The sequence below is a fragment of the Rhinolophus sinicus genome, linkage group LG01 (genome assembly GCF_036562045.2).
Source record: "Rhinolophus sinicus isolate RSC01 linkage group LG01, ASM3656204v1, whole genome shotgun sequence".
In the NCBI taxonomy this organism is placed as follows: Eukaryota; Metazoa; Chordata; class Mammalia; order Chiroptera; family Rhinolophidae; genus Rhinolophus; species Rhinolophus sinicus.
In genome coordinates this window covers 206,692,589-206,705,563 of record NC_133751.1, presented here as the reverse complement: position 1 = coordinate 206,705,563, position 12,975 = coordinate 206,692,589, and the positions used below count along the sequence as shown (strand labels likewise).

Here is a 12,975-nt window from a genome sequence, read left to right as displayed (position 1 = left end):
GGCTCAAAGATCCATGGTACTTTTGATGAGTTACATGGAAATCAGGGGACACCTACGGTTGAACCAGTTGCGTCTATTGCTTGTTGCATGAGGGAGGGTGCACAGGAGGATGAATCATGGGGTAGCTCAGTAAGAGGGTGTTAGAAAGGACTTCTGATAGGATTTGGACTTGTGGTAGGTGATTCTGAGAAGGCTTAAGGAAATGGGACTTCACCCAGGATCAGGTGTTGTCAGGAAATGGAAGCAATTCTATAATTGGGTCTTACTAAATCTTATGGCTAAAGCTAAAATTGGTAAAAAAAGCAGTTGTCACTCCCATTAGCCAAGATAGGGAGTGTTTGGTTATTTTTGTCTTCTTTTTTGTCAGTGTTCACATGATTACAGCATGACCTCGTTTTTTTCTTGATCCATCGTGGTCACAGGGTGGTTTTCTCTGATGCTGAAATTCTCTGAAATCTTTTGTGTCCTATAGGAGAACCCAAGGCTTGGCTGAGAAAACTTTTCTTTTTCAGTGTAAAGGGTTCAATTCCCTGACTTGCTCAGTTTTTGCTGTGCTAGTTTTCTTTTTTTTTTCCCTGCAATGCAATACAAAGTTCAGAGTAATCAGCACAGCACAGCAAAATCACTCTGAGTAGCCCAGGGATTTATGAGGCAAAAGACAGGTTGAATTTGTTGGGTGACAACATATTCTGAGTAGTTTCATAAAAGGACATCCAGGTGTACAATTCTGTATTACATCATCACCTCAATAAATTTAATTTAAAAAAAAAAAAAAAGGACATCCAAGAAGTACCCAGAATTCTAACTAAGAGGAAAACATGGCTCATCTTTCTCAGGACTTTTTGATTAATTTTATAGTTAAAAAATGGACCCACGTAAAGAAAATAGGAGAAGTAATAGTGAAAATAAAAACTTTGTATAAGTGCTAGAGCTATGTGAGCAAAAAGAAACACTATGAGTCAAACACCTGGGGAGATGTAGTGGCCCTTTGGGAGACAGTTGGCATTGTCTGGGTGGTTGGTAGCTGAGCGGCGGCTGTGGGCAAGGAGAGGACCTTTGGCCTCAGCTGTCTCTCTCTTTCTGTACAACAAAGATGTTAGTTTGGATGAGCTCAGTCCCTTCTGGTAGTGACAGTTCACAGTTCTGTAGATTACGGTCTCCAGGATTAGTTTCTAAATGCTGCTTTCATTTTTAACATTAATTGTAACCCAGGCCACAAAGCCAAAATTAAAATCAAGTAGACTCAGAAAGTTTTGGAGAACTTAAGATAATTCAAGAAGTGGATGGTGTTTGGGTGAAAAAGGCCCAAGTTTTGAAAATCAATTTTAAAAAGCCCAAGAGATAAACACATGTGCATCCGGTTGTAATTTTAACACTCATATTATGGTGCAACACAATGCAAAGTTCAGGAGCAAATGCAGAGACAAAACCAGTTGAGCACCAGTCATGTACTGCGTTTTTCTCCTGTTTTCCTTGTATCTAGCTGTTGAGAGTGATGCCGCAGACATCGTCTTCCTCATTGATAGCTCTGATGCCGTGGGGGCTAATAACATCGCACATATTCGAGATTTTATCATGAAGATTGTTCGAAGACTCAGTGTTGGCCCCAATAAAGTGAGAATTGGGGTTGTGCAGTTCAGCAACGATGCCTTTCCTGAATTCTACCTGAAGACCCATAAATCCCAGGCCTCCGTGCTCGACGCCATCCATCGCCTGAGGTTCAGAGGAGGGTCTCCGCTGAACACTGGCAAAGCTCTGGAATTTGTGGCAAGAAATCTCTTTGTCAAGTCTGCTGGGAGCCGGATAGAAGATGGTGTGCCCCAACACCTGGTTCTGTTTCTGGGTGGAAAATCCCAGGATGACGTTTCCAGGTTTTCACAGGTGATACGCTCCTCGGGGATTGTGAGTTTAGGGGTTGGAACCCGAAACATCGACAGAACAGAGTTGCAGACCATCACCAATGACCCCAGACTGGTCTTCATGGTGCGAGAGTTCAGAGATATCCCCAACCTAGAAGACAGGATCTTGAACGCATTTGGACCCTCTAGGGTCACTCCTGCCCCTCCAGGAATGGTCACACCTTTGCCACCTCGGACAGGTATGAACTTGGGACCCATGACTGAAGAGAGTGATATCAATTTTTTTTCAATTGAAAAATGTAATTAGCATTAATTTGAATAATTTTCTCCTCTTGGTTGTTACTACAGATAATATTAGAAAAATAAATATTAGAAAAAAAGTTCAGTTGACATTGTAGAAGGAAACATATCTGTAAGGGATAGAACATATGAAAGTCTGCCTGGGGACATCTGGGGTGTAAACTTTCACAGTGACTTGGATACGTGCTTGGCCTTGGGGGGACTGGCTGCCCTCCAAGGACCAAGAAAGTACAGGATGGCCTTCGCAGGCTCCGGCACATCTAATCTCGTACCCAGGACTGGCCCCGGCTCCTAGCCAGATCCGGGACCAGTTCCTTGTGTTGCTGACACGTATGCTTATTGGCTCCTTGCCGCTGTTGTTAGTAAAGTCCTTAAAACCCAGAAGAAAAAAGGCAGGTACGGTTGTTCCCTGGGCCGCCTCTGCTGCTGCAAGGTATTTCGCTCATACTGATGAAGGGCCAGTGCTGCTTCTGCGACTCTAATAGACTGGGCCCTGGTGGCATGATGAATTGCCTCCTTGCTTGTTAGTGCTATGATGATCTATTCCCCTCATCTCTATCTTGTCTTATTTACTTTCGCTTTGTAATAAAGCTCTTTAACTCCTCCATCCTGGCTTGTGGTGGTGTGTCTTGCATATCGGGCCTTGAAATTAAGTCTGTGCACAGCAATCGATAGTACTTATCGATACAATATCCCAGGAAACATGTGGTCATTGATTCTTCCATGAGGCATCCATGCGCTTCCATGAGGTTAATTTTAGCCCCATTGAAAGTTTTTATAAAGGTCCACTGAGGGATAACAGCAAACTCGATGGCTCTCAGTCTAGGACAGCATCTTTGGAGGTGGCCAATCCATGCCCTTCTCTACGCCAGTCTTGACCACTTGATATAACTGGGAAATTACCCCCAAATGCCATTCATTTTCAGGAGGGTCCCGCAAAAGCTCTCAGCATGCTGGCAGGCACCCCTCCAAAAGCATGTGGGATCCACTTCCCATTTTCCAATCTGTTTTTCCCAGACCTTCCTTGCTTTGCCTCCAGCACATCTGCCCTGACTCCTGGCAGACACCATCCTTTATTTTTGACCAGAGGAAAGTGTTTAGAGGTGTTTTCTAAAACACCTGAGGTCCTGGAGCGTTGACTCTGTGGTGTAATGCCATTTTGCATGGGACGACGGGGACCCACTTTCCCTGAGTTCTCATGTTTCCTTTTCTTTTTGTCTAAATGATTTATCATGTCTCGTTTTGTTTTTACCATAATGTTTTGAGGGCTGTGAATTTGAGAACTATAGAGGCACAGAATAGAGCTAAGGTGTTCACTGTGAATAAGTTACAGGAATGTCTTATTTTAATGATTTAATTTACATTTTGTGTATGAACGTTCTGGACATGGAAAACAAATTTCTCCTCATTTTCATTTTGGTCATTTTCAGATACAAGGAAAGCAGATATTGTGTTCCTGTTGGATGGTTCCATCAATTTCCAGAAGGACAGTTTCCAGGAAGTGCTCCATTTTGTGTCCGAAATTGTGGATACAGTTTACGGAGAGGATGCTTCCATCCAAGTCGGGCTGGTCCAGTACAACTCGGACCCCACTGACGAATTCTTCCTGAAGGAGTTTTCCACCAAGCAGCAGATTATCAGCGCAATCAACAAAGTGGTCTACAAAGGGGGGAGACACGCAAACACCAAGGTTGGGCTCGAGCACCTGCAGCAGCATCACTTTGTGCCAGAGGCTGGCAGCCGCCTGGATCAGAGGGTCCCTCAGATTGCGTTTGTGATCATGGGGGGAAAGTCAATGGAAGACGCCCAGGAGGCGAGCCTGGCACTCACCCAGAGTGGTGTCAAAGTGTTCGCCGTGGGCTTGGGGAACACGGACTCCGTGGAGGTTGGGAAGATAGCGTCCAACAGTGCGACGGGGTTCCGAGTGGGGAACGTCCAGAAGCTGTCGGAATTGAAAGAGCAAGTTTTGGAAACTCTGGATGGTGCAATGCATGAAACCTTATGTCCGGGTGTGACTGATGTTTCCAGAGGTAAGTCCCCGTCATGGGCATATTGCCAGTCCTGTCTTGTTGATGTGCATGAGCCTATGCATTCCTTCCGTGTTTGGTAACTTCAGGCATTTACTTATGTCCATGTGGGTCTGACCTTGGTGGTCACCTAGCCACTGCTTTCGGATGTCCTTCCAGGATAAGAGTGGAAGCTTGTCTTTTTTTTTGTGCCTTTGTAAGACTTACCTTTTCTCCCAAGTCGTTAATCTCCCAAATAATTCAGAAGTAGTGATCCCTGCTTCTGTTCATAGGCTTATTAGATTAATTGTATGTGATCGGAGTATTTGAGTCCTCAAGTGCATTTAAAGCACACACTTGGGAAGCACTTCAACAACTGTGCAGCGTGCCAAAATTGGTTAATATTATGAGAAAAATAAAAATAAAACAACATAGTAAAATGGCCTAATGGTCAGCACCCGTGTTCCCTGTGAAAGAGGCAGACCCAGCTGCTTCTCAGAGCTCATCCATACAAAACGTCATTTTGCCTGTGAGGTGACGTCTGGGTCCAGGTCCCAGGGCCGTGCTCGTGCGTTGCGTTCATCTCGGCTCATTGCCTGATGTACAGCTCATTGCCTGCTTTCCCCCTTTCCAGCTTGTAACCTGGATGTGATTCTGGGGTTTGATGGTTCAAGAACTCAGAATGTGTTTGTGGCTCAGAAGGGCCTCGAGTCCAAGGTGGATGCCATCTTGAATCGACTCAGCCAGATGCAACGACTCAGCTGCGGGGGTGGCCAGACTCCCACGGTGCGGGTGTCCGTGGTGGCCAGCACGCCCTCGGGCCCCGTGGAGGCCTTTGACTTCGCCGAGTACCAGCCCGAGCTGTTGGAGAAGTTCCGGAACATGCGCAGCCAGCACCCCTATGTGCTCACGGCGGACACGCTGAAGGTCTATCAGAACAAGTTCAGACAGGCCTCTCCCGACAGCGTGAAGGTGAGCGCGGCTCCCGAGCTCCGCTGCAGGTGCAGTTTCCGGGCTTGGGCTGGTCGGGAGGACCGGCTCGGGGCTTGGGAAACGCTGCTCCTGTTCCTGGGGTTGGGAGTGCCGTGCGTAAGCGTCTTTTATTCAACCCATCATAATAGCCTGAAATGTCGTATCGTCCTTGTTTTACTTAAGCTGGAAAAAATCCTGGAAATCAGCTTGAATGAGTGGAATTTGTGATTAATTCATGTTTATAGTCCTGCCTGTTAAAGAGTTCTGTTCTCGCTACACATTTCTCCCTTCCTCTCTGTATGTACATCCATACGTGCTTATTGTGTGTGCATACCCATGCTCACACACGTACGTGAGCGCACGCACACACACACACACAGCAGTTCACTAGAGCTGCCATACAGACTGAGCTGCTTTAAACCACAGAAGTGTGTGTTCTCAGTCCTGGAGGCTGGCGCTCCCAGGTCAGAATGTCAGCAGGGTTGGCGTCTTCGGAGCCTCTGAACTTGGCTTGTAGACGGTGCTTCTCCCTCTGTCCCCATGTACTTTTCCCTCTGTGTGTCTGTGTCCTGATCTCTTCTTATGAGGACACCAGTCATGTGGAATTAGGGCTCCCCCCAAATGACCCCATTTAACCATTATCACCTCTTTAAAATCCCTATTGCCAACCAACTACAGTCACATTCTGAGGTTCTGGGGGGCAGGAGTTCAACAAATGAGTTTTGGAGGGGTGCAGTTCAGTCCATAACACACACACAGACACACACACTCACACTCACACATGCACATAGCACACACTCATACTCAACACTCACACACACCACACACACCCTCACACTTATTCACATTCACACATACACACACCATACACAGTCACCCTCACACATACACATAACACACAGACACAGACACACACTCACACTCACACATGCACATAGCACAGACGCACTCACACACCACACGCCTCATACATACACACCACACACACCCTCACACATACACACCATACACACACACACACACACACACACACACCTTCCAGAAACTATGTCACATAAATAGGAGAGTGAGATAAACTGCTTTTATTTTCCTTGCTGCTGTGTCTTTTGATGTCAGACTCCAACCCATTCATTTTCTGCCTCATTTGTTGCACAATATCGAACAGCTGTGGACATGGGGTGTTTATTTCTCAGCCTGTTTCCTCAACTGCAAGATGAGGGGTTCAAATGGGCTCATCTCCCTTCCAAGAGCCTGTGATGTTTCTTTTTAGTTTCGGCTGGTGTTTGACTCATCGTCTACTTTCAGGTGGTCATTCATTTCACTGATGGAGCAGATGGAGATTTGGCTGATTTACAAAGGGCGTCGGAGGCACTCCGAGAAGAAGGTAGGTTCTGAGGCTTTCTAAGCATGAGAAGTAGACCTGGGGGAGGCAGGCACACTGCTTTGCTGGAGAGAAGGGACTCTGCTGGTGGGGTCCTCTGGGGTCTGCACTGGTCACCCAGCACCTCTGGGGTCTGCACTGGCCACCCAGCATCCTCTGGGGTCTGCACTGGCCACCCAGCATCCTGCCCTCTGCTGCCCCTCTGGGGCTATGGGGTTTGGGGCTATCCAGGGTTTCACGTAGGCCATGTCCTGCCACAGGCCCTGCCAGGTCAGAAAGACTGACCTGGTGGTAGGACACCTAGAAAGCGTGATGCTTTTGGAGACGATCGTGAAGGTTTGATTCGTCTAGTTACATCGCATAAAGTAAGAGTTAATTTTGAAGCAAAAATATTGCTGTATTGTAGTTTACGGTTATCACAGCTCAGAAATACCACAGTGCTAAGTAAAAATACACTTTAATATCAAGTAAATAACAGCAGCACACTTCCAAGTTCAAGGTGACTGGCTACGCCCCAATGCCCTTTGTCAGCTATAATATTTGGTTGTCTATTGCTTTGGAATTTGGTAGCAATGACTGCCAAAAAGTGGATGCCAACACTAGAGGTTTGAGAAGAATTTACAGAAGCATCACTGGTGATGAGAACATGCGATTTATTCGCCTGTTTTTCATGAGCAGCGGGGATGACATTGCTATTACCTGATTTTGGAGGGATATTTCAGTTCTTCCCGCAGCATACCTGAGTTATGTTGATAGGACCAGAGTTTGAGAATTTATGTGTGAATATGCTTCATGGTGTCACTGCCTGTATTTATAGGAACGAGTTTAGTTACTGACATATCTGAGACAATTGCTCAGAGGGTCCAAAGTTCCAGTCTTTCAACCCTTCAGAGTGGCTGACAAGCTAAAGGCCAAGTTTTGTACTGAAGTTTTCTTTTTTTTTTTTTAAAAAAGTCAGAGCAGAAAAAGATGTTGAGTGTCTCCAGGGCCTCGGTGAGTCACGAAATGTGCTTCTCCTTGTAGGAGTCCAAGCTCTGATCTTGGTGGGCCTCGAACGCGTAGCCAACATGGAGCAGCTCACGCAGTTGGAGTTTGGGCGAGGATTTGCGTACAACAGGCCGCTGGGACTGAACTTGCTGGACCTGGATTACGAACTCGTAGAGCAGCTGGTGAGGTTTGATGTCTGCACCCACAAACCAGTTCAGATGCCACAGTTTTGGGCATCTCAATATAATGGAGTCAGTTATCGCCAGGCGATGGGAGAGGGGCCTCTGGTGGGTAATGTAACCCATTTAATGCACTTGGGACCTGTCTTGCTGCCATAACACGTGTAAGGCCTGGAAACGGAGATATTCAAGAGCTAGAAAGACAGCACGGTGGAGACTGGGGCCCCAGGCGCACTGATGCTGTCGCTTTGGCATTTCCTCTGCCCCCTTTAATGAGGACCTTTTCATTCCTAAGATTGCTGAGAAGACAAAACACTGAGATTGGCCATTCCCATTCAGGAAGTGTCAATAGCCTCAGAAAGCTCACAGGGCGAAAACAAGCCTATGCCAGGGAAGAAAGACCATTTCTGGGTAGAGAAGCGCTTCTAATGCCTTCTTGTCTAGTTTCCTTTGCAGCAAATGAAAGTGCCCTCTGGGCTCCCTAAGCCCTACAAGTTCAGCCTCAGCAGGTTTGGGAGTGGGCGGGGCTTTGGGGACATGTGGGGCTGCGTTGTCAACTCAGAGACCCTCTGGTGGTGGTGACAGTGGACAGTGGGGTGAACTGGCTTTGACCCTTCCTTCCCTTTCGCTGCTTCCCAGCACTGCTGGAAGTAGGCCTTTTGAAAAATGGCTGAAAAGATGTCAACTTAGTTGATGACTGGGATGTGGGAGAGAGTGGAAACTCTAGGAAGTTCGTGGCAAGAGAACACATTTGGCCCCATGAGTTTAGCAGAAGGAAGTCTATCTTGGGTGTGTGCTTTCCCATGTAAGGTCAGGGCTGAGATGGGAAGGGAAAGTCAGGGGTGTGACGGCTCTGAGATGCCCTGGTGACCGGAGTTGTGGCGATTGCGGCTGAGAGGCACCCCACACCGCAGCTGCTCCCCAGGCCTCTTGCAGGCTGGTGCCGTAGCCCGTGACCCTGACATGGTTCTGAGAAAGGGCACATGGACCTCCATTTTGGAACCACCTCTGCCCTGACCCTCTGCAATTTGCTTCTTAGGTTTTGCTCTTCGGAGCTTAAAACTACATAAGTTAATGCGTAACATTTGAAATTTGAATATCTGGGTTGGAAGCTTCTAGAAGTAAGGCCCAGCTTGAGGTGGCATTGCAAATACGATCGATCTTACTTTGGTTGCCCTTCAGTGTCCCATTTGTGACTTCCCACGCCCACCAAGCCAGTCTGTGAGTGAATGCTCATGACATCTAGTGACTTTGGTCTCTCACTGTGGAATCCACACACTTCGGATTTTAACCTTTACAGCATATCTATGCCTTTTTTTTCTAGGCATTTACTGAGACTTGAACTTGTTTTTTCATGTTCACAGGACAACATTGCCGAGAAAACTTGCTGTGGGGTGCCCTGCAAATGCTCCGGAGAAAGGGGCGACCGGGGGCCCATCGGCAGCATTGGGCCGAAGGTATGGTGGCTTTGCCCTTTTCTCACACCGAGACCAGGTTTCAGGAGTCCATTGTTACCTTGGCTGGGTGGTGTCTGTACTGTCACTGCATGGGGATGGAGGAGGCGGAGAAGGGGTGCTCTCAGGTTGCAGATCTGAGGAGCAAATACCGAGGGACTCTTCTTGAACACACTGGTTCTTCACTTTATGAAAGAACGTTAACACCAGCGGGGCTCACTGGCCGGCAGCCTTCCTGCGCATGGTTAGCAGGGACTCTTAGCACTGCCTCTGAGTTGCAGGGTTTCCTGTAGACCAGGAGCCCTACAGGTCCTGAAAGAAAGGGTAAAGGCACTGAACTCGTGAGTGGAGAACCGTTAAGTTCAAAGGGACACCCAGCTCCTTGCTAAATCTTAGCACCACTCTACCACACGGAGGCATGGAGGGGGGTCGGGAAGATGCTTAAATATAGAACACCCCACCCCAAACCTACGGATTTAACCCCGGAATGGATTTACTTTGTTACAGGGTATCTCTGGAGAAGATGGCTACCGAGGTTATCCTGGTGACGAGGGTGGACCTGTAAGTGGCATTGTTTTATTCCTTACATTTTTATTTTCTCCTTGTTCCTCACGTGCTAGGATTGAATTGTGGAGTTCAAAATCTGTTCAGTTTCCAGTCCAGTGAACAGTCCAATGACTTTCCCACCGGGAAAAAATTCATTTTTAACTTCCTTAATGCCTTTATTCATGTTTGTGCTTAATGGGAAATAGTCTGGGGACCCGAGCACGGCTAGTGCGGTTACAGAGTGCGGGGCTCTCATCTGTGTCAGAGGGAGGGAGGAAGTGGCTTCTGACACTGATGGCATATTCAGTGTCCTGTAAGACCAGAGCCCAAGCAGAGATGGCAGCGAGCTGGAGCGTGGTGCAGGGGACCGAATCAGGCTGCAATCAGGGTTATGCCCTTTAAGGGGAGGGCGTCTCCCAGGGAAGGCTTGCTGGTTTGGGTGGTCAGTAAACCCGGGGCCCATTTGGGGTTGGGTAGAGCCTTCAGGAAGCTGTACTTGGGGCAGAGGTGGTCCGAGAGGCTTTGAGACATTAGAAGGAGGCCCAGCCCTGGGATGGGATTATAGGGCCCCATGGGGAGCAGGTGAGGTTGCAAGGTCCCAGCTGGTAGGTCTGCATGTCAGGGCTGGTCAGGGGCTACATCAGAGCCGGGAACCAGGGACCATGCAGCGGAGCAGTTGGCCCGTGGATTCTCCATGGGGGCCCAGCTCCCACCCAGACCCGGTGCCCAGAAACCCACTCACCTCATCCCCCAGGATGCCCCTCTGCGCTGCAGACCCTCAGACCCCACTCCCTTCAGGGTGCTGTGGACTGGGTCTGGGGGGCAGGAATGCTGGAGGGGCTCCCCATCTCAGTCAGCATTCCCGCTAGTAAAATGTGCTTTCTCACACACGTCTTCCAGGGATGCAGACTCAGTGGAGCCCCAGTGACAAGTGGCTCCAACTTACTTTTGTCTCTCCTGACAGGGTGAACGGGGTCCGCCTGGCGTGAATGGCACTCAAGGTTTCCAGGGCTGCCCCGGCCAGAGAGGAGTAAAGGTACAGTATGGAGGGGGGACCACAGCATCCCACCTGGTGGGGACAGGTGGTCAGTGGCACGAGCAGAAGTGGGGCACCTTCTCCAAGTGCCTCCTAGGCCGGGCTTCTCTGCTCTCAGGGTCAGGTAGCCCGTGGCCTCTGGTGGGAGGGCAGCTCGCAGGCTGGCAGCTTCCAGAGCACAGGGCGCGCTGGGAAGGGAGCCTGAGAATGGAGAAATAGTTTCCTATGGAAACACGAAGCTGCCAGGAAACATTCACGAGGACAGACAGGGTGTGAGCCAGGGCAGAGAGAAGGCCGGTGCCCATGGCTTCAGCCCCTGGACCCCGAGAGGAACCAGGGAAAGGGGTGGGGGTGGGGGTGGAGGGGGAAGGCGAGAGAGAGGACTGAACTTGCTGGAAGGTTCTTTGTGTGAGATACTTGGATTCGAGGGCTGGTGAACTTTTTCCTGAATTTGCTAAAGTTTGAAAACAGGTGCTGAAAGGAAGGGCCATTACACTGCGAAGTTACAAAGGGACGGGGACTGCAGCCCCTGTCCCTGGCTTCCAGGGCCCACCCCTCCTGCCCAGGGAGCCAAGGCCACCCAAGTGCTGAGGTCCAGGCAAATGAGCTGTATCATCTCCCACGTGATAGTGAGAGGGCAACACAAACAGATAAACCTCTAATGCTGGCTGGTCAGACGCTGTGCCTTCGAGTGGGGTGGGGTTGTGGGGGTGTGGGGGGGCGAGCCCTGTTCTGTGGCTGAGGGACTAGCCTCCAGGAAGGAGGTAACGTCTCCTCTTTCTCTCACCTTCTAGGGTTCTCGCGGGTTCCCAGGAGAGAAGGTACTCAAACTTGTTTTTGTTCTTATATTGAGAACTTGCCCAGTAGCTGTCATTTCTCCTTGGCCAGGATGGTTTCCACACTCACCTGTGTGTCTTGTCCCCTGACAGGGTGAATTAGGGGAGATTGGGCTGGATGGCCTCGACGGTGAAGATGTAAGTGATTTCATGCTCTCAAACTGCTCTTTGGTCCCGAAGATTCCAGTGACTAGTACCTCAGTCTGTGGTAGAAGTTGTGCCAGGAATGACATTTTATCATTGTCTTTGGCAGGGAGACAAAGGATTGCCTGGTTCTTCTGGAGAGAAAGGGAGTCCCGGGAGAAGGGTAGGTGTATTTCCATAGTGTTGCTGTTGTGAAAACACTGTAAACATTTCATTCGGGGACTGTTTCTTTTACTCGTGTATTTTAAGACCACTTCCTCCAAGCAGCCTTCCCTGACCTCGTCCCCTGTGTCCCCTGGCAGCTGTGACACATTTCATTATATTGTCTTGATTGGAGACTATGTCTCGTAGGGCGGGAACTGAGTTTGTTTTGTGATAAAGAAATCCCAGTGTCTGCACAGAGTGAGTCTCCAGTAAGGGTTTGTGGATTACCTGACCAAATCAGAAATATTTGGAAGTAATTTTAGCTTCATGGCAAATGAGTAAATAACTGGTTACCACTGGTCTATATAAGATTTATGAACTAAAGAATGATTTTAAGGGTGAGATAAAAATTTGAAATCCTATTTCATTTTTGGTCTCTGCTTGTGTTTTTTTATTTAGGGTGACAAAGGACCTAAAGGAGTCAAAGGGGAAAGAGGAGATGTTGGAATTCGAGGTGACCCGGTAAGGAAGATTCCTCACTGACAACTTGAGACCTGGGGAAGAGGATTGTGGGAGAAGAGGGTGGAAAGGAAGCCTTTACCTTTGAAATTGCTTTAGAACATGTTGATAAAATGTGGTTTGTTCATTTCTGACAATTTTGGGGTTGGTGGAGATAAGTGTGCTCTCTAGCCGCAAAGATACACTGCAAAGATCGTAAGTGTTTGCCAAGCCTGTCATACAAAGATCAGAGAGATTTCCCAAAAATGTGGTCCCAGGAACTTTAATCCAGATGGACTGGGTGGTCAGAAAAATATCAGTGATGGTATGAATGCAGGGCTCTCCAGCCAAATCCCATCCCACTCTGACTGGACTGGACCATGGGGTTGGCCAAACATTCTTAGCCCCAAACAGGGGGGCGATGGTTCTTCCTCCCCAGGGAGGACGGTGCCCCAGGCTCCCTCTTGCCTTGTCCTGGCCTGGAGGACAGGAGGCTGGCCCAGGGACGGTCATTTGCTTACAGGTTTTATAGAGCTATCGATAAGAAAAGCTGCAAATGCTTCTCTTTTGCTAAAGCCAATTTCAAGTGTCCTTTTCTTGCACATGTGGCTCACATTCCTGACTTGTGTTGTT

General features: G+C 48.6%; 1 protein-coding gene across 5 annotated transcripts in view; it reads left to right on the top strand.

Annotated features, from left to right (window-relative positions):
- Nucleotides 1–12,975, top strand: part of COL6A3 (collagen type VI alpha 3 chain) — an 80,055-nt gene that overhangs the window by 34,649 nt on the left and 32,431 nt on the right. For all 5 annotated transcript variants that reach the window (XM_019740939.2, XM_074315604.1, XM_074315601.1 and 2 more), the window contains 12 exons: nucleotides 1,484–2,098; nucleotides 3,590–4,189; nucleotides 4,800–5,137; nucleotides 6,443–6,521; nucleotides 7,542–7,687; nucleotides 9,049–9,141; nucleotides 9,646–9,699; nucleotides 10,649–10,720; nucleotides 11,515–11,541; nucleotides 11,650–11,694; nucleotides 11,810–11,863; nucleotides 12,304–12,366. In XM_019740939.2, coding sequence (XP_019596498.2) covers nucleotides 1,484–2,098; nucleotides 3,590–4,189; nucleotides 4,800–5,137; nucleotides 6,443–6,521; nucleotides 7,542–7,687; nucleotides 9,049–9,141; nucleotides 9,646–9,699; nucleotides 10,649–10,720; nucleotides 11,515–11,541; nucleotides 11,650–11,694; nucleotides 11,810–11,863; nucleotides 12,304–12,366 — 2,186 coding nt within the window. The remainder of the gene's footprint in view (nucleotides 1–1,483; nucleotides 2,099–3,589; nucleotides 4,190–4,799; nucleotides 5,138–6,442; nucleotides 6,522–7,541; nucleotides 7,688–9,048; nucleotides 9,142–9,645; nucleotides 9,700–10,648; nucleotides 10,721–11,514; nucleotides 11,542–11,649; nucleotides 11,695–11,809; nucleotides 11,864–12,303; nucleotides 12,367–12,975) is intronic.